Source organism: Rhinolophus hipposideros, assembly GCF_964194185.1.
Source record: "Rhinolophus hipposideros genome assembly, chromosome: X".
NCBI classification, from domain to species: Eukaryota; Metazoa; Chordata; class Mammalia; order Chiroptera; family Rhinolophidae; genus Rhinolophus; species Rhinolophus hipposideros.
Window position 1 is genome coordinate 80,635,966 of NC_138046.1, and position 21,464 is coordinate 80,657,429.

General features: G+C 38.7%; 1 protein-coding gene across 14 annotated transcripts in view; it reads right to left on the reverse strand.

The window, feature by feature from the left end:
• ARHGEF9 (Cdc42 guanine nucleotide exchange factor 9) overlaps positions 1–21,464 on the reverse strand; it is a 363,131-nt gene that overhangs the window by 41,383 nt on the left and 300,284 nt on the right. For all 14 annotated transcript variants that reach the window (XM_081042536.1, XM_081042539.1, XM_081042538.1 and 11 more), the window contains 3 exons: positions 20,383–20,562; positions 7,222–7,454; positions 1,871–2,000 (listed from right to left, as the gene is read on the reverse strand). In XM_081042536.1, coding sequence (XP_080898662.1) covers positions 1,871–2,000; positions 7,222–7,454; positions 20,383–20,562 — 543 coding nt within the window. The remainder of the gene's footprint in view (positions 1–1,870; positions 2,001–7,221; positions 7,455–20,382; positions 20,563–21,464) is intronic.

Genomic DNA, 21,464 nt, shown 5'->3' on the forward strand with positions numbered 1-21,464 from the left:
CTTCACCAAGCTGGAGGGTGCCAGGGTTGTGGGGGCTTGCATGAGTTTAGAGGACCAATCAATCATGCGAACAAAGGAGGCTGAGATAAAGTGTTCTCCTATCAATCTTGGCTCAGAGTTCCTTTTTTTGTTTTCTACCCCTTACCCACAGACAAAAACACATGCAATTCCTCCTGAAATGCCAAGTCTTTAAATCATAGCTTACAGCCTTTGAATTTGGTATTAATGAAGCTCCCTGGATAGGCCAAGGGATTTCAAGCTATTATTCTTGGTCCTCCATGGCCCCAGCTGCAGGAAATGAAGTCCCAGAGTATGTGAAGGGATTAGAAGGTGTTCCAGGCATTGGGAAGATATTCTAGGGAGTAGGAAGACAACTGCTGCTGGGAATCTCCTCTTACAGAGAAACCTGCCAGGGGTAGAGAAAAAGAGGCCTGCTAACCAATCACAGTTTCAGAGTGCCTTAGAGTTGATGGGCTTGCTAAAGGTCATTTGGTCCAGCCCTGTGCTTCTGATCAGGCAACGAGCCAAAGCAAACCCAACACAAGGGAAGGAGAAGCCATAATTTCCTAACAAGTCTGGGTCAATGCTGGCTTCATCTTATGAGCAAGAGAATCTCTTTATGTAGATTCATTCCTTTCTCTGAATCTCAAAGAATCATTTTTTTTTACTCTGTATAAGGACATTATCTTTAAAATCAAAAACATGCCAGCTGCTCAGAAATGTAGTCTTTTCCAGCTATCTACATTAAGGAGGAACAGAGTTAGTAGAATAAAAGAAAGATGATTTCTTTCTGGACCTTGGTTAGGTAGCTGTTTGTAAAGCTGATGCTTAATTCCCTTGGAATGTGCTAAACTTCTTAAAATTTTACAGAAATACTACCTCTCAATCCCAGGAAATGATGCCTGAGTTGAGGCCACGAGACAAGATTGCTGCCTCCTCCCTGGTAGCATGTCTAGTCTCTCCTGTTTTGGTTATGTTAGCCTGTGGGCTGTCAGATTTCACAGCCTGGGCCTGAGAGATAAGTGTGAAATGCCATTATTCTTGGTTCTGTTGGGGGGCACCAGAGAAAACCACTGAATAGCGTGCTCAACACACTGGTACCTGTGAGGCCTTAACATTCACAGCTCTGCTTCTATTGAACAGAAACCCCAACAGAGCACTGGCATTACAGAGGCAAAATCTCCATTTATTTGTTAGGCTGTCTACGTCCTCTGCAAGTAAGCACCTAGGAAGGGAAGGCTTTCATGACTTCAGCCACTACAGGCTTTCTGAGTTCAGAGAGGGTTGGGGCTATGTCTAATGGAATGGAAGGCTACCTGGGATTATTTTTGTGAGCAGATGATTAAAAAAACACACACACAAACAAACCAGAATTTGGTCTGTCAGTTTGGCAGGGATAATGGTAATGGCCTGAAGTGCACAGGTTTAGGTGGACCTAGTAGATGTGTCAGGGTGAGGTGATCCCACCCAGAGGAAAAGATGTTGGCTAGCCTGCACCAGAGAACCAACCTTGTATTCTGTTTCTGGGAGTGAATTAGAACATATGATTCCTTATCCAAGAATTCATCTGGTGGTGATAAAATTCTAGGACTTGAAAGGCAACTGAATCAACCCAATTGTTTCCTGGCAATACCAAAATAGATGAACCTTTCCTTTCTCAATGAAGTACTGCCACATACATATCTCCAACCTTCTTTGAAAGCTATTCAAGTACAGAACACCTCTCATTAGCAGGAAGTTTTACCTTGGCTCTAATCTAAATCCTTCCTGCTGCTCCTCAAATCTAATCCCTCTTCGCCCATCCTTGGCTATGCGAAGTTCTGGCTAAGCTATTCAGACTCCCCAATGTCCCTATTGGTAAGGATCCTACCTCCCAGTCTAGGACAGAGGCCTGCCACTGGGCAATCTTGTCGATATTCTCCAAACGTCGCTTGCGTTCATTGATCTGTTGAGTCACATTTCTCATGACAGCCAGAGCAGCTGCCACATACCTGTAGTCACTGGGAAGACACAAAAGTACAAGTTGAATGAATCAATATGCCAGAGAATCAATATGCTGGGTGCCAACCCTAACATCCATTCTCTGCTTCCTACTTTGTATTAGGTTGGTGTAAAAGTAACTGTGGCTTTTGCAATTATTTTTAACCTTTTAAACCACAATTACTTTTGCACCAACCTAATATAATAGAGCCCTGATTTTCAGATAGAACTCATGCCACATGGAGTAAGAGTACATTACCCATCCTTTTTTATAGTAAGGGGTAACTACGCGACTAAGTTATGTCCAATGAAATGTAACTAAAAGTATTGGGCAGAACTTTTGAGAAACGTCCTTTAAGGAAAACAACATGCCCTTCTTTGGCCCTTACTCAATCCTGATGCTTGGAATGTCGATGCGATGGCTTAAGTTCCTGCAGCCATCTTGGACCATAATGATTAGGTCCATATTCCTAGGGATAGGGTAACAGAAAGTTAGAAGGAACCCAAGTCTCTGATGACCATGGAGACACCGTGGCAGCCATTGACTGCCTCCTTACACTCTTCATTTACATGAAAGAGAAATAGACTCTTATCTTTTTTACACCATTGTTTTTGTGTCCTATCCAATACAACTAGCCAAGAACCAAGAAGGGAGCCCCACAGATGGCATGGTCCAGACAACTTTACTATCTCTTCTATCACCTATTTCTGGAGAACTCTTCCAGTGACTGAAATAACATCCACACCTTTCCTCCTGTACAATATAGAGATAGTATGCAGTGGTTAGAACAGTCTGGAGCCAGACTCCTTGGGCTAAAACCCTAGTTTTGCCATTAACTAACGGTGAGGCCTTTGGCAAGTCTCATTCACCCTTTCAGTGGCTCAGTTTCCCATAAAATGGGGAGAATTACAGTAGGATTTGTTGAGAGTGTAATCATCCATGTAAACTATTTTTCTCTTGGCTCATAGTAAATGTTAGCAGTATTATTAATACAAATCGAACATTCCTCTAGTATAGACATCACATGGGTTGCCTCTAAAAGCCTCTAGTCCCAGAAATACAACCTAGGCCCAGCTTCCTAGGACTGTGGATGGCCCATTTGTTGAAGGTTATGCCACCCTGCCCAGTTTTCTCTGCTTGTCTGATCTGATTTCCACTGAACGACTCCTGTTAAAGGAAGATTGAAAGTGAGATCCCAGACATTTAGTGGAGCTACAATAAACTGAGAAGGCAGGAAGATGAGTTTAGTCTTAATTAATCTTTTCTTAGAGAAGCTGAACATGCTTTGTGGTTACTAACCTGCTCACTGTCCCAGCACCAATTAGAAAGAGAGAACAAAAGAGAAGATTCACAGCAACTGTCTTTTCCTTTCCTAAGATGTTGAAGTGTGGGGTGGAGAACAAAACATCGGTACAGGGAAGGAAATTCTAAATGCCAGGGCAGGTGCCATGTAGCTCCTCCTCTTAGCTGGTCTCCCCAGCTCCAATCTGTTTTCTGTACACTTGCCAGGCGAGTCTTCAAACACTACTTATTGCATTATATCACCTCCAGTGACAGGATGCTTACTACACCTCCTAACCAGTCTATTCTGTCTCAAGACAACTCTGTTAAAAACAAAACAAAACCTCTTCTTTATCCTGAGCCTTTATGAATGTTAGCTATTATCAGTTTTTCTTCTGGACCCCACTGCTGACTCATATTGAGCTTATGGTTGACTAACACTTCCTAAATCTCTTTAAAGCATACAATCAGGAAGCTGCATCTCTCTCCATCTGTACTTGAACTGTTGATTTCTTAGACACAACTGCAACATTTTACATTTGTTCATGTTACATTTCATTATTTTGGTTACTTGCTCAACCCTATGGGTGATCTTTTGGGCTCTGTAACATTGTCAAAGTTTCTTCCTGGCAGTACTATTTGAGCCTGCCATTTAGAAGCAGGACAGGGTGATAAAGGAAGGGGTGGTTGCAATGCAGAACATGCTGACATAAATAAGTGTCCCTGTTCTTTGGGCCCAATTTCAGTCTCCCATTCTATTCCTCTCTCTGATTTGATGGCATAAGGAAAATACCTTAAGCCACTTTCTGGGAGGTAAAGCACAGAGTTACACTATTCAATATGATAGCCACCAGCCACATTTAATCAAAATGAAGTAAAATTAAAAATTTAGTTCCTAAGTTGCACCAGCTACATTTCTCAGTACTCAATAGCTATGCATGCCCCATGGCTACTATATGGGACAGCACAGATATAGAACCTTTATATCATTACAGAAAGTTCTATTGGACAGCACTGGCATGAGAATGCTTATTACCTCATGCCCGACTCAATCATGGATTCATCACTGCCACTGTGCCATTACTGTCAGCCAACGTTTGCCATTTTTAGCTGGCTGCCTTTATCACAATGGTTAGAAGGGGAATATGCCCATCTCTAACTTGCCCCCACAGATTTAGGAGTGGGCGAGAGAAGAAGTGAATAGCTGTGGTCCAGCCTGAACCATGCTCAGTGCTCCCAAGTCTCCAGATGAGGTCTGGGTCCAGCCGCCTAATGAGGAGACTGACTTAAACAAGATTGTATTATTTCAGACATGTCAGCTGAACTCCTTCTTGTATACAGTCTACATTCTTGTCAATTTAAAGAAGGTTGGGTGGTGGGGAGAAGACACGTCAGCCTTTTGTAAGGAAAGGTAGTATTTTCCATTTATCACTCTCCATCCATCTAATCTTCTACCTCAGAAGCCACTCTGACTGCCTGCATTTCAGACCTACCTATCTAAACACCTATCTGACCAAGGCTTCAAGCTAACAGCAGCCTCTAATTGCCTACAAATACAAGCTACTCTATAATATGCATCACAGGAGGTGTCATCTTGACAGCTTTGAAATCTGCCAAAAGGGGTGGCCTGTGGTCTGGACGTAATGCTGGGCCCCACCGGTCATGATGAAGGAGGACAGGGATTGATGTGGTATGCTATTGGCCGAGTCATTCTCTCAGCACTCTGGAACTCAGGAGGTAGAAAGAAAAGGGGGCCGGGGACCCAGAGGGCCAAAAGGCCTCGAGGCAGGGGTTCTAGTCACATGGTAAAGGAGCACAGGAATGGCAAGTGCCAGGTACATGTCCTGTCTTACTGGCTCCCATTAAAGCCAGTAAGGCTCTGGGGTTGCTTTCACCTAACAAACTAACATAAGTTTTGGCTGTGCTTTGAAAATGGTCTTTCTGGGATCTTAAAAGCAATTATGCAGTATATAATTACCTAATTGATATCATCAATCCCCAAGTATGATTTTTAGAGCCTCCTGCTAGGTTCCACAGAACAGATACTCAGAGGTAGGTGGGAGATGAGCTGTGATATAAAAACATTTGAGAACTACTCTTTGAATTATCCCGGTTTTAAAACTATTGGTTTGAAGGCCGCTCCACTGAGATTTAGGTACAATAGAGGCTGCTTCTGGTCACTTAGCTCCAAGAAGTATAACTGTGGAGGTCATTTAGGCTCATGACACCATGCACTGGCAGAACCGGAGGACACCTTCTAGACTGGTTAATACAATGGCTCACAAACCTTCCTGAGTATGAAAATCACTCAGAAGGCTCTTTAAAAAGCTAGGTTCCTAGACCACGGACCACAATTTGTGTCCCTGTTTTGCCACAGACTTGCTCTTTGTTGTTTTCCTAGTCTGGACTTCAGTCTTTCCGGCCATTGAAGGAGGAAATCTGACTAGAATACCTTCCATGAAGGGCCTTTCCATTTCAGGCACCATAAATATTTCCCGTTTTATTTTTAAAGGATCTTAATTTTAGTGGGGGTTCTTCCGTGACCTATTAGTGCTCACAAAAAAACTGTATCCTTAGAAAACTTGGTACTCAGTTCTGACAACGGGTTGTATTAAATCTTTTCAAGTGAGATCTGGTCACCTCCAAATTTCTAATGAGTATTCCCACCATCCCCCAGCTAGTAAACAGATTCACCTGGGAGAGAGCAGAATTCTCCTGTGCAAGATCCTTCTCCACCTGCCTCCCTCACAGCCCACACAGCATGGCAGGCAGAACTGCCATGTAACAACACAGTAACTGCCACAGTGAACTGCCACAGTAATAACACCACTGGTGTTGTTACTCACATAAAGGGAGAGTCCAGTGCCACTGCATTTAGCTTTATAGTGAAATCTGTCCAGGGCTCCAGAACCATTGAAGCACATGAGCCACAGTTTGCTAAAGAAACAACATCAACTTCAAAACGAACCCAGGGATTGGCCTAGAAGTTTGACATAAACAAAACCAACTAGCCCACACCCATGGCCTTATGCAACTAGGTCTACAAGTCAGCTCCAAGGAAATCAGATAATGGAGCCAAATGAAAGCTGGAAGCAGGTCTAATAAGAATCAGGCAGAAAGCAAAATAAAACTGGGCAAAGGTCTTCTTTCTTCTTGGAGTGCTTAATCAGGAAGAAAGCTGAGAGCTGGGCCAACAAGTCAAGGTCAGGGATTTAATACCAATTAAAGGCATGCTAGAAACAGGCTGGGGACTCTAGGTCATGAAATAAAGCATGCGCAAGAAGGGGTATGGTTCACTGTAGACCATCCCCATTGTTGGAGATGACTCCCAACATACACCTTACTGGTAGAGGTTTAGGGGTTTTATTTCCATTCTAAGAAAGAGAAGCTCCTTGGTCCATTTTGAGTTGATTTTCTTGAAAATACTGAAAAACTTTGAGAAGAACTCAGGGCAAGTCTCAAGTCTATTTCCCCCCAGTCATGCTCTGGGTTTAAGTAAAAGGAACAGTTGGAATGAGGCAGACGAGGGCAGAAATAACTAAAGAAGACCAGGGATATAGCCTTGCAGAAGAACTCTAAGGTCAATACAGTTGGGCAAGCTGTTACCAGGATATTTGAATCTATCAAGCAGAGTAGAATGAATCAGTTGAACAATATTCCATCTGGGTTGACTCCTTTGGCTGAACTCAGGACTAAGGACCAGGCTGTAAGCTCCCTGAAGGCAGGGTCCAAGTGGCACAATAACGAGGATGTATACTGACTTTGCGGGCACACTGATTTAAAACTTTATAAGCAACTCTAACAAGCATTCCCTTACTTGATACACATAACAGCCTTGTGACAAAAGAGAGATAATGTCATCATCTCATTGTGCAGATAAGCTAACAGAAGCGCAGAAAAGACAAAAGGGAGGCCCATCAAGTAGAAGAGGCTCTCTCCTTCATCCTGCTTCCCCTTACCTATGGTCCTGGGCAGTATACTTGAGGAGCTCAGCCAACTGTAAGGGATACTTGCAGATCTTCTGGACTGGAGTCAAAAGGAAACCATCAATAGCAATGTCGATCATCTGCTGCAAAAGGCGACAGGCCTCAAAGAAATGCTGGTAACGACTGTCCTTCATCAGTTTGGAGAGCTCCATGCAGGCGTCCAGGTGGTTATTACAGTACTCAGAGTATATCCAGAATCCATCTTGCTGTGAGCAGAGGAAAAACAATGAGAAAGTAAAAGGCTACTGAGAATTCCAAAAGAAGTTTTAGAGAAATAGAAAAACAGACCCTGTTCTTATGCAGGAATATAAAAATGATAATGATACCCATCTTTCCTAACATTTCATAATTTAATAATACAAAATAAAGGCATTATTTGGGAAATAGACAAACTGATGGTAAAAAGTCAAATAGAAAAAAAATAAATAAGAATAATAAAGAAATTCTATTAAAGAAAGGTAATGATGGGAGACTGGCCCTTGCAAAGTAAAACACACTATGGCAATAAAACTCTGGCACTAGATCATAAAAAGAGATAGGTAAGAGGTTCTATTTCTGGCAATGGCAGACTAAGTTGTTTTAGATAAATCTTACACTGAGAAAAGCTAGAAAAATATAATAAATTTCTGCTTAAAGAATCCCATCATCCAGAGCCTGAAATTGTCTCCATAGAATATCCTTTAGGAAATATACCTTGGAATATTTAGGGGTAAAGTGGCTGTGGTGTAGGCAAGTTAAACATAAATGGCTGAGGAAAAATAATTAAGTGTATGTATGTATGTATGTATGCATATATAAATATGGATATAGAAAAAGGGGAGAATGAGAAAGGAAGGAGAGAGAGGGATAGCATATTCAGATTGCAAAGTAAAAGCAGTGAAATGTTAACAATAGGTGAATCTCAGAAAATGGTATATGGATGTCCTTTGTAGTCTTATTTTTCAATTTTTCTGTAAGTTTGTAATTATTTCCAAGTTTAAAAAAAAACTCTATAGTTTTTCTTATACACTCTTCAGTACTCATACAAAAACATGATACATGAACAAAACCTAAGAGAAATAACAGGCAATAGAAATTGATAAACAAAAAAAATTAGATGGAATTATTACACATGGACTTAAAAATTATTATTTAAAAAAATACTAAATACATAAACTACACAGATCAAAAGAAATTAGAAAAGCTTATCTAATAAAGAACTTTAACATATAAAAAGAAATCCTAGAAATTAATGATAAAAAGACAAGCAAACTAATTTTAAAAAAACACAGGCAAAATAGTACATTAAATGGATGATACACCATGATTAGGAGGGATTTATCCCAATCCACTTCACCATATTAACAGATTAAAGGAGAAAAACCATATGATTATTTCAACAGATACATAATAAGCATTTGAAAACTACGTTTATGATAAAAGCCACCCACAAACTAGGAATAAAAAGAAATTTCCCCAAATGTGATAAAGGGTAACCATGAAAAACCTAAGCTAATATCATTCTCAATGATGAGATATTGAATGATTGTCCCTAAGATCAGGTACAAAACAAAAGAAGCCTGCTTTCACCATTTCTAGTTAACCCTGTATTGGAGATTCTAGTCAGTACAACAGGACAAGAAAAGGAAAAAGAACGCATGCAAATTGAAGAAGAAATAAACTCTCTTTATTCAGAAATGACATGATTGTGTATATATAAAATCCTAAAAAAATTATAAAGAAAATACTAGAACAAATTAGTGAATGTGTCAGGATTCAAAGTCAATAAACAAAATTCAATTGCATTCCTATTACCATAGCAACAAATTATAGGAAATTGAAATAAAAATACCATTTACAATAGCAATAAAAATTGAATACTTAGAAATCAGTTTCTTTAAAATGAGATCAAGACCTACACAATAAAAACTAGAAACAATGGTAAGAGAAATCAGAGAAAACCTAAACAGATAGATAGATGTTCATAGAACTGAAAACATGTCAATTTTCCCCAAATTGATCTACATATTTAATGCAATCTTAAGCAAATTGCTGGCAGGGGTTTTTTGTTTGTTTCCAATTTTATTGAGAAAAAATTTGCATACATTACTATATAAGTTTAAGGTGTATAGCACAATGATTTGAGTTACATACAGAGGGTGCAAAAATATGTATACACATTTTAAGAAAGGAAAAACTGTATTAAAATTGTAATGCTTAATATATATCGATAACAAAAAAGATGAATACAAGTCATATATATGCATTTTCTTGGCACTCCTGGTATATTGTGAAATGATTACCACAACAGGTTTAGTTAACATCTATCATCTCATAAATCCAATAGAAAGAAGAAAAAAAATTTTTCACTTTGATGAGATAAATTTATATAGACCTACAAATCACCTAAAACAGGCAAAACTGTTTTGAAAAAGAATGAATTTGGAAGACTTATGCTACCTGCTTTTAAGACTTGTTACAAAGTTACATTAGTCAAGACAGTGTGAAAAAAAAATTGTAAAAAAAAAACTGGTGATGGATGTTAACTAGACTTATTGTGGTGATCATTTCACGACATATACAAATATTGAATTATTGTGTTGTAAACCTGAAACTAATAATAATGTCATATGTCAATTATATCTCAATAAAACAACCACCACCACCATCACAACAAAAAGGCAGTGCGCCTTTTTGTATATGAATTGACACATAGACACTGGAACAGAACAGTGTCCCTAAAAAAACACTCATAAGTATAGTACAAATTGATTTTTGATAAAGGTGCCCAGGTAATTCAATGGAGGAATTAACAGTTTTTCAAGAAATGGATACTCATATGGAAACAAATTACCTTTGACCCTTACTTTACACCCTATATACACATTACCTCAAAAAAAGAACACAGACCTAAATATAAGACATAAAGCTACACAACTTCTATAAGAAAACAAGAGAAATCTTTGTGACCTTGCGTTAGGCAAAGATTTCTTAAATAAGACCCCAATAAACATAAACCTTAAACGAAAAAAATGATAGAGAGGTCATCAAAATGGCAGCGTGAAGTGAGCCTCTGTAAAGCTCCCCTGGAATTTACAACTAATCGAACAAACAATAACTCCACAAAAGACTCCCTGCACAGCAGACAGGCAAGAGGAAGAGGCCCACTAATGAATTCACCTGAAGGTGGGAGAATCTCACGAGCAGGGGAGGGGGAAGGGAAAAATGGGGAGACTGAGGCGCGCTGGCGCAGGACGCAGACCTATCTCAGTACTCCAAGCTCCCTGTATCCCGGAACTACCGCAGCTGCGGGAGAGGAAAGAATTCTGACTGCTAGGGCTCTGCTTACGGCCCACAGAGCTGAGGGGGCAGCATATAACACGGCTGAACCGAATGCCAACGGCAGAGACCTTGGAGAAAAGACTGAGAGAAGAAGGCTGAAAACGGTGGTTTAAGCCCTCAGACAACAGAAGCCTTAGGCAGAGACTACCCTCCCAGAGCTCGCCCCGCCACCACCTGCCCGGTGCTAGAAGTGGATCAGTAGCAGTGTCAAATCAAAAGAACAGAATATTTACTGTTCTTAGAACTGTGCACTGCAGACACAGCCCAACTAGTTGCAGCCCAACTAGTTCCGGCAAAGGGGAGGGAGCTGTGGAAACAGGACCGGCTGTGGTGTTGGTCCCTTACATTGCTCTGGGCCACCTCTCAAAACTCACTCCGCCCCGGGCCCCACCTATCTGGGCAGATCAATGCAGGAGTAAACAGAACTGCTGAAACATACGGGCTCTGAATCTGGAGCAGGAAGAGCTTTGGAACTTCAAAAGCTCTCTGCATACCCAACGGAAACTGCGCCCTGTGACCCAGGGGACCTACTAACAGAAAAGTAGCTGGTATCCCAGGAAATACCCGCATTGTGTGAGAAGCTGGAATACTGCACAGAAAACATAGCACTACCGTGTGAGAGGAAAAAAAAGGCTGCAGTCAAAGAGAAAATAAAACATTCTACCAACAAGTATTGGCACACAAAAGAAACACCTCTTCCTGTCAACCTGTTGCAGAAGGCACACCTGTAGATGTCTAGGAAGAGAATTAATAAATCAGTAATTGCCATGAATAACCAAGGAAACAAGACAGCTCAGAAAGAAAGTGAAAAGTCTCCAGAATAGGAACTTAAAGATATGGAAATATGTGACTTAAATGACAGAGAATTCAAGCATGCATTTCTGAAAAAACTCAATGAGATGCAAGAAAACTCAGAAAGGCAGTTTAATGAACTCAGAAATGCAATCAAAGAGCAACATGAGCATTTTACGAAAGAGACTAAAATTTTAAAAAAGAACCAAATAGGAGTTCTGGAGATTAAGAACTCAATAGAACAAATTCAGAATGAAATCACCAGCTTATGTAGTAGAGTTGAACAGATGGAGGAAAGAATCAGTGACATCGAAGATAGAAACCTGGAAATGACACAGATGGAAGACGAAAGAGACTTGAGACTTAAAAGAAATGAAAGAACTCTACAAGAATTTTCTGACACCATCAGTAAGAGCAATATAAGAATAATGGGCATACCAGAAGGAGAAGAGAGAGAGAAGGGAACAGAGAATATATTCAAACAAATTGTTGATGAGAACTTCCCAAACTTGTGGACAGAACTGGATCCTCAAATCCAAGAAGGAAATAGAACGCCTAATTACCTCAATCCCAACAGTCCTTCTCCAAAGCGCATTGTATTGAAGCTGTCTAAAATCAACGACAAAGAAAGAATCCTCAAGGCAGCCAGGGAAAAGAAGATGGTAACCTATAAAGGAAAGCCCATTAGATTATCATCAGGTTTCTCAGCAGAAGCACTACAAGCCAGGAGAGAGTGGACCAAATATTCAAACTATTGAAAGAGAGAAATTATGAGCCGAGAATATATCCAGCAAAGTTATCCTTTAGATATGAAGGAGGAATAAAGACCTTTCCAGAAATAAGAAGCTCAGGGAGTATTCTAATACACGACCTGCACTACAAGAAATACTAAAGGAGGCTATTCGACCACCATCAACAGAGAAAATTTGTGGCAATACAAAAAGGGGGAGAGTAAAGGCCTGAACCGGGATATGGAAATGGAGAAAGTAAGCGTGCTGAAGAAAATGGACTACTCTAAACATCAAACTTTCTTTTACATAAACTTAAGGGTAACCACTCAAAAAAATACAGAACTGAAATATATACTGTAATAAAAGAAGAAACAGAGGGAAACATCAGAGAATATCACCATACAGAAATAATAGACAACAACAAAAAGGCAAAGAAACAATGGAGACACAGCCTTACCAGAAAATTAAAGATAGAATGACAGGAAATCCTCACGTATCAATAATCATCCTAAATGTAAATGGACTGAACTCACCAATGAAAAGGCACACAGAAGAAGATTAAATCAAAAAACTAAACCCAACCATATACTGTCTCCAAGAAACACATCTCAGCTACAAGCACAAGCATAGACTCAAAGTTAAAGGGTGGAAATTGACACTCCAAGCAAATGGTACCCAGAAAAAATCAGGTGTAGACATAATAATATAAGATGAAACAGACTTCAGGGTGAAAAAGATAACAAGAGACAGAGACTGACATTTCATAATGGTAAAGGGGACTATACAACAAGAAGACATAACAGTCATCAATATTTATGCCCCCAATCACGGAGCACCGAAATATACCAAGCAACTACTAACAGAACTAAAGGGAGAAATTGACCAAAACACAATTATACTAGGGAACTTAAATACATCATTGAGAGCTTGGATAGATCATCCAAACAGAAAATAAATAACAAAATAGCAACCCTAAATGACACACTAGATGAAATGGATATAACTGACATACATATAGCACTTCATCCTAAAATATCAGACTGTACATTCTTTTCAAGTGTACATGGAACATTCTCAAGGACAGACCATATATTGGGACACAAAATCAACCTCAGCAAATTTATGAAGAATGAAATCATACCAAGCATATGCTCTGATCACAAGGCTTTGAAATTGGATATCAACTGCGAAAAGAAAGCAGGAAAAAACACAAATACATGGAGATTAAACAACATATTTTAAAAGAATGACTGAGTCAAACAAGAAATTAGAGGAGAGATCAAAAGATACATAGAAACAAATGACAATGAAAATACATCCTACCAAAAATTTTGGGATGCAGCAAAAGCAGTTTTAAGAGGGAAATTTATATCATTACAGGCGTATCTCAAGAAAAACGAAAAATTTCAAATAAATAACCTCATGTTACACCTTAAATAACTAGAAAAAGAAGAACAAGTGAAACCCAAGGCCAGGAGAAGAAAGGAAATAACAAAAATCAGAGAGGTATTAAATGAAATAGAGAACAAAAAGACAAGAGAAAAAAATTAATGTGACAAAGAGCTGGTTCTTTGAAAAGATTAAAAAAATCGTCAAACCTTTGGCTAGACTCAATAAGATAAAAAGAGAGAAGACACTAGTTAACAAAATCAGAAATGAAAAAGGGGAAGTTATCATGGATAACACACAAATACAAAGGATCATGGAACAATACTATGAAGGACTATATGACACCAAATTCAGTAACCTAGAAGAAATGGACAAGTTCTTAGAAACATATAACCTTCCTAGGATGAACCATGAGGAACTGGAAAATCTAAACAGACCAATCACCAGTAAAGAAATTGAATCAGTCATCCAAAACCTTCCCAAAAGCAAAAGTCCGGGACCAGATGGCTTCACTAGTGAATTCTACCAAACCTTCAAATAGGATCTAAAACCAATCCTGCTCAAACTCTTCCAAAATATTGAAGAAGACACAGTACTCCCTAACTCATTTTATGAGGCCAACATTACCCTGATACCAAAACCTGGTAAGGAAAACACAAAAAAAGAAAACTACAGACCAATATCTCTGATGAATACTGATGCAAAAATCCTAAACAAAATTCTAGCAAATTGAATACAACAATGCATTAAAAATATTATTCATCACGACCAAGTGTGCTTCATCCCCGGGGCACAAGGATGGTTCAACATCCCCAAATCCATCAATGTGATACATCATATAAACAAAATAAAGGACAAAAATCATATGATTATATCAATTGATGCAGAAAAAGCATTGACAATATACAACATCTATTTATGATTAAAACACTTAATAAAATAGGTATAGAAGGAAAATACCTTAATATAATAAGGCCATATATGAAAAGCCCTCAGCTAATCTCAAAATTAATGGTGAAAAACTGAAGCCCTTTGCTCTACGTTCAGGAACACGACAGGGCTGTCCCCTATCACCTCTGCTTTTCAACATCGTGTTGGAAGTCCTTGCCAGAGCAATCAGGCAAGAGAAAGAAATAAAAGGCATCCAAATTGGGAATAAAGAAGTGAAATTATCACTCTTTGCAGATGACATGATGATATATATAGAAAAGCCTAAAGACTCCACCAAAAAGCTGTTAGAAACAATCAACGAATACAGTAAAGTTGCAGGCTACAAAATCAATGTACAAAAGTCCATTGCATTCCTATATACTAAAATGAAATCTCAGAAAAAGAAACACAAAAAACAATTCCCTTTGCAATTGCAGCAAAAAAATAAAATGCCTAGGAAGAAACTTAACCAAGGATGTGAAGGACCTGTATGCTGAAAACTATAAGACATTTTTTAAAGAAATTGAAGAAGACACAAAGAAATGGAAAGACATTCTGTGCTCATGGATTGGAAGAATCAACATAGATAAAATGGCCATATTACCCAAAGCAATATACAGATTTAATGCAATCCGCATCGAAATCCCAATGGCATTTTTTAAAGAAATAGAACAAAACATGGTAAGATTTGTTTGGAACCACAGAAGACCCCGAATAGCGAAAGCAATCTTAAGAAAAAAGAAAAATACTGGAGGTATCGCACTCCCTGACTTTAGCTGGTACTACAGGGCTACAATAATAAAAACAGCATAGTATTGGCAGAAAAACAGACACATAGACCAACGGACTAGAATTGAGAATCCAGAAATAACACCACATAAATATGGACAGATATTTTTTGACAAAGAAGCTAAAAACATACAATGGAGGAAAGACAGCCTCTTCAATAAATGGTGCTGGGAGAATTGGATAGCCACATTCAAAAGAATGAAACTGGACTGCTATCTGTCACCATGTACCAAAAGTAATTCAAAATGGATCAAATTTAAGCATAAGATTTGACAGAATAAACTGCATAGAAGAAAACGAAGGTTCTAAACTTATGGACTTTGGGTTCAAAGAGCATTTTATGAATTTGACTCCAAAGGCAATGGAAGTAAAAGCTAAAATAAACAAATGGGACTATATGAAACTTAAAAGCTTCTGCACAGCAAAAGAAACCATTGACAAAATAAAGAGGCAACTAACTGAATTGGAGAAGATTTTTGCAAACAGTGCCTCCAATAAGGTCTAATATCCAAAATATACAAAGAACTCATGAAGCTCAACAACAATAAAACAAATAACCCAATTGAAAAATGGGTAGAGGACCTGAAGAGACATTTCTCCAAAGAGGACATACAAATGGCAAATAGACATATGAAAAAATGCTCAACATCACTAATCATCCGAGAAATGCAAATAAAAAACACAATGAGATACCACCTCACCCCAGTCAGAATGGCTGTCATCAATAAGACAAATAGTAACAAGTGTTGGAGAGGCTGTGGAGAAAAAGGACCCTCATACACTGTTGGTGAGAATGCAGACTGGTGCAGCCATTATGGAAGGCAGTGTGGAGGTTCCTCAAAAAATTACAAATAGAATTACCATATGACCCAGCAATCGCTCTCCTGGGTATCTACCCCCAAAATATAAAAGCATTTCTTTATAGAGACACGTGTACTCCACTGTTCATTGCAGCTTTGTTTACGGTGGCCAAGACATGGAAACAACCAAAATGTCCTTCGATAGATGAATGGATAAAGAAGTTGTGGTACATATACACAATGGAATACTATTCGGCGTTAAGGAAAGATGATATAGGAGCATTTGTGACAACATGGATGGATCTTGAGAGTATAATGCTAAGTGAAATAAGTCAGACAGAAAAAGCAGAGAACCCTATGATTTCACTGATATGTGGTATATAAACCAAAAAGAACAAGACAAACGAATGAGAAACAAAAACTCATAGACACAGACAATAATTTAGTGGTTACCAGAGGGTAAGGGGGTGGGGGGTGGGTGATGAGGGTAAAGGGGATCAAATATATGGTGATGGAAGGAGAAATGACTCTGGGTGGTGAACACACAATGGGATTTATAGACGAACTAATACAGAATTGTACACCTGAAATCTATGTAAATTTACTAACAATTGTCACCCCAATAAATTTAATAAAAAAAAAATTACGAATAGAATTGCCATATGACCCAGCAATCCCTCTCCTGGGTATCTACCCAAAACATCTGAAAACATTTATACATAAAGACACGTGTGCTCCAATGTTCATTGCAGCTTTGTTTACGGTGGCTGAGACATGGAAACAACCAAAATGTCCTTCGATAGATGAATGGATAAAGAAATTATGGTATATATACACAATGGAATACGATGCAGCGGTAAGGAAAAATGATATAGGAACATCTGTGACAACATGGATGGATCTTGAGAGTATGATGCTAAGCGAAATAAGTCAGATAGAAAAAGCAGAGAACCCTATGATTTCACTGAAATGTGATATATAAACCAAAAACAACAAAAGAACAAGATAAACAAATGAGAAACAAAAACTCATAGACACAGACAATAGTTTAGTGGTTACCAGAGGGTAAGGGGTGGGGGGGATGGAGATGAGAGTAAGGGGGATCAAATATATGGTGATGGAAGGAGAACTGACTCTGGGTGGTGAACACACAACGGGATTTATAGATGATGTAATACAGAATTGTACACCTGAAATCTATGTAATTTCAGTAAAAATTGTCACTCCAATAAATTTAAAAAATGATAAATTGGATTTCAACTTAATTAAAAGTTTATACTTTTCAAATCTGCTAATCACATATCTGACCTAGGACTTACAAACAAAATAAAGAATTCCTGAACATAAAGTATAAGAAAACAAATAATCTTCTTAAAAATGGGAAAAAGACATGAACAGATACTTCACCAAAAATTTTATACAGGTGATAAATAAGTGTATGAAAAAATTCTCAACATCATTACCCATTAGGGAAATGCCAATTAAAACCACTATACACTTATTAGAATGGCTAAAATAAAAAGTACTGATAATATCACATGAGGGCAACCATGGGGTGCAATGGAACTCATATATTAGAAGAATGCAAAATGGTATAGGAACTTTGAAAAATAGTTTGTCAGTATCTTACAAAGTTAAGCAAACACCATGCAACCAGTAATCCCACAAATGTAAACAACTTAGTAAACAACCCGGATGTCATGGAATGAACTAGTAAAATGGGTAGTATATCTATGCAATGGAATATTACTAAGCAATAAAAAAACCAACTGTTGATACATTCAAAAACATGGATGAATATCAAAGGTATTACATTAAGTGAAAAAAGCTGAACATAAAAGATTACTATTGTTTAGTGGTTATCAGAAGGTAAGTGGGTAGGAGGGTGGTAGATGAGGTAAACGGGATCCAATATATGGTGATGGAAAGAGAACTGACTTTTGAAAACACAACATGATATACAGATGATCTATTACAGAACGGTACACCTGAAATCTATGGAATTTTACTAACAGTTGCCACCAAAAAAAACTTTAATAAAAAAAAAGATTACTATTGTATGATTCCATTTATATGACATTCTAGAAAAAGTAAAATTACGGTAACAGAAAGCAGAGTAGTGTTGGCCAAGGACCAAGGGTGGGAGCAGGGATTGACTACAAATGGAAAAAGAGAGAACTTGATGATGTGATCGAAATGTTCTCTATCTTGATTATGATAGGCACACTACTATATACATCTCCTAAAACTCATCAGATTATACACTTAAAATTGGTGGTTCTTGTATGTAATTATACCTTAGAAAAGCTGATAAAAACAAAATACTAGAACTGATTAATAAAAGGGTAAACGATCCAATTTTTTCATGGCAAATTATTACGTAAAAAAGGATAATACACCATGATTAGGTAGGGTTTACCCCAGCAATGCAACATTCATTTAACATATAAAAACTACTCGATCCAAATTCACTACATTAACAGATTAAAGGATAAAAGCATATGATCATTCCAATAGATAAGTGGTCCTTTTTTGTTCCTCAGGTGACATTTGACAATGTCTGGAGACACTTATGCGTGTCACAACTGCGGTGGGAGAGTTTCTACTAGCATTCAGTGGGTAGAAACTAGAAATGCTGTTAAACACCCTACAATGCACAGGGCAGGCTGCAACAGAGAACCACTAGTCTATATTCTACTTACCTCACTCAACACTATGTTTATGATATCTATACACAGTGCTAAAAGGTTCATACAACTACTCTGTTGTTTCTTACTATAAAATACCCCACAGTAAGCATTCCCTACCTGTTTCTTATCCATCCTCCAGTGATAAATATCAAATGGCTTCTAATTGCACTCTCCCACATACAACACTGCCATGCAATGAACAGCCTTATAAATGCTCCCTCATGGACTTCTGCGAGAAGTTCTCTGGGATACATCTTCAAGAAAGGAATCACTAAGTCATATACATGCTAAACTTTGATAAATACTTTCTAGATACTTTCTGGAATGGCTGAAGCAGTTTAAATATGGTGCAGAAAAGAGTTTACATATCATGCCTGAAAATGCCACCCTTAGAAAAGACCTGCTTGAAATGCTGACCCTTGACTGGCATCTTGGAACTTGGATCTCAAGAGGGTTCTCGACATTCCCTGACAAGACTGGCTCCCTGTGCTAAACTGTCTGTATAAACAATGTGGTTCATATTGAATACATCCTTTCATTCTGGGAGTCTAGAATTTGGGTATATGCTAGGCAGAGGCGGCCTACACGACCAGCCTTCCCCCATAAAAGCCTTGGGCACTGAGTCCCTAATGAATTTCCCTGGTAAACAACATTTAACGTCTTGTCACAACTCACTGCAAGGGGAATTAAGTGCATCCCGTGTGACTCCACTGGGAGAGGACTCTTGGAAACTTGAGCCTGATTTCCTCCAGACTTTAACCCATTTGCCTTTTCCTTTTGCTGATTTTGTTTTGTATCTTTTAGCTGTAATAAATCATAACCATGAGTATGACTATATGCTGAGTCATATGAGTCCTTCTAGCAAATCACAGAACATAGGGATCGTCTTATGGATATGTTCCACCACTCCCCAACACACATTCCTATAAACAAAGCAGGAGAAACTTGCAAAAAGACTTCTAGCTGCACACTTTTATGTGTCATTTGAATTTTGTATCCTGTGAATATATTATCTCTTTAAAACTAAAAACTTTATACAAAGGGGGAAAGAGTTAAAACAATTAAGTCACTTGTGAATGAGACCCAAAAGATGTTAGAGAACCACAGAAGTATACAATGAAACTCTATATTCTAGATGAGAAGGCCCAAAGAAGGTAAGGGACTTACCCAATGTTACCCAGACAGCCATTACAGACACAGGACTCAAATTCTCACTTTCCTATTTCCTAGTACTACTTCCTCTAAGTCATGTGGCCTCTTTTCCTACACACATCACTTCTCCTACCCTAGTGCTTTCCCCTAAGTGCCTCATAGGTACCCACTTTCATGCATCTCTCCTATTTCTCAGATTCCCGGGTTCTCCATGCAGTGAATAATTTCAGTCTTTTTTAAAACACTGGATCCCATGGAAACTGAACCCAACAGGAATAGAAAAGAGAAGCTGAAGAAAAATCCTACTGGTAACGGTCTGGAAAGAGAGAGAAAAGGGAGGGGAAAGGTAAAGAAAGAGAGTCCAAATCACAGTACCTTCCTAAATCCTGATACCCTGGCAAAGATATCAACATCAGAGTCAGAGAGAAATCCATCCCCTACCACAGGACAAAGCAGCTGAGCAGGACCGGACAGCTCAGACACTCCTTCCATTGCTTCGTATCCTCTCTCAAAACCCTCCCCAAAGGGAAAGATGCTTACGTGCTCCAGGAAGCAGGGTCCTATCTCACTGAGGTGGGGGTCATCATTGTTGTACTGTTTCTCCAGGTCTCTCACGAAGCCCATCTGAAATCTGTAGATGTCTTCAATGTTCCCAAAGATCACCTTCAGTTGCTCATCACTGAACATGTCCCTTCTCTTCCGGCATTGCTTCAGGTAGCCCTGCAGATAAAGAAAGAGCACGGGCTGAGGATGTTCCTGATTCCTCAAGGGCTTTACTACTTCCTAAGCACTTAGGAGCCTAATTTCAGTTCCACAAAGTAGACAGGGAATAATTATTTCCATTTTTCATATGAGGAAATTGAGGTTTAGAGAAGGAAGCCACTCCACCAGTGAGTAACTAGGAAAGCTGGATCTCAAGCAAAGGTCGTCAGAGTACAAAGTCTCCAGAGAATAGAGCTTTGCCCACCATCCTCTATGACAAGGACCCCAGAAATCATAGAGCCCTCTCTCAGAAGCTGGTTAAGCACAAAACTTTCACTCATTTTAGTAGCTACTGGTTTAGCTGGATCTATTCACTCTCTCAAGTTCTATTTCTTATAGGACTGACTCAAAAGGTCTTCATAACATTGAAAACAATTTGGCAACAGAGGCCCCAGCAGGAAAACTTCCAAAAAGAAAACAGGAATTGACAAATCCGAACTATTCCTTAAAGCAATCTCTTAGCCATCTAAGGTAGCTGGCCAGGAGAGATCATTTGGATGAGCCCAATCAACAAGCCTATAAGTGTCCAGGCATGATGTTTTTAACAGGGTAAGTGTTCAGGACACATTTGTAAAAAAAAAAAAAATCAGGTGAATTAATACAGCTAGCCATTGATGAAAGGGAAGAATCAATGAAAGATTCTCAGTCTAATAAGAGAGCACTAAGATAACACAATCAGATTCAGGGCATACTGTAGGGCAAAACACACACACAAGCATACACACAGTTGTCCATAATGAACCTACTGGTGTAGATTTTTAACTAATGGACACTGTCTTCATTAGAAATTATTAGCATGTGAACATGTTTTTGGTGAGAATGAATTATGGTCACTTGCTTTCATCTAAAAAAACCTAAAT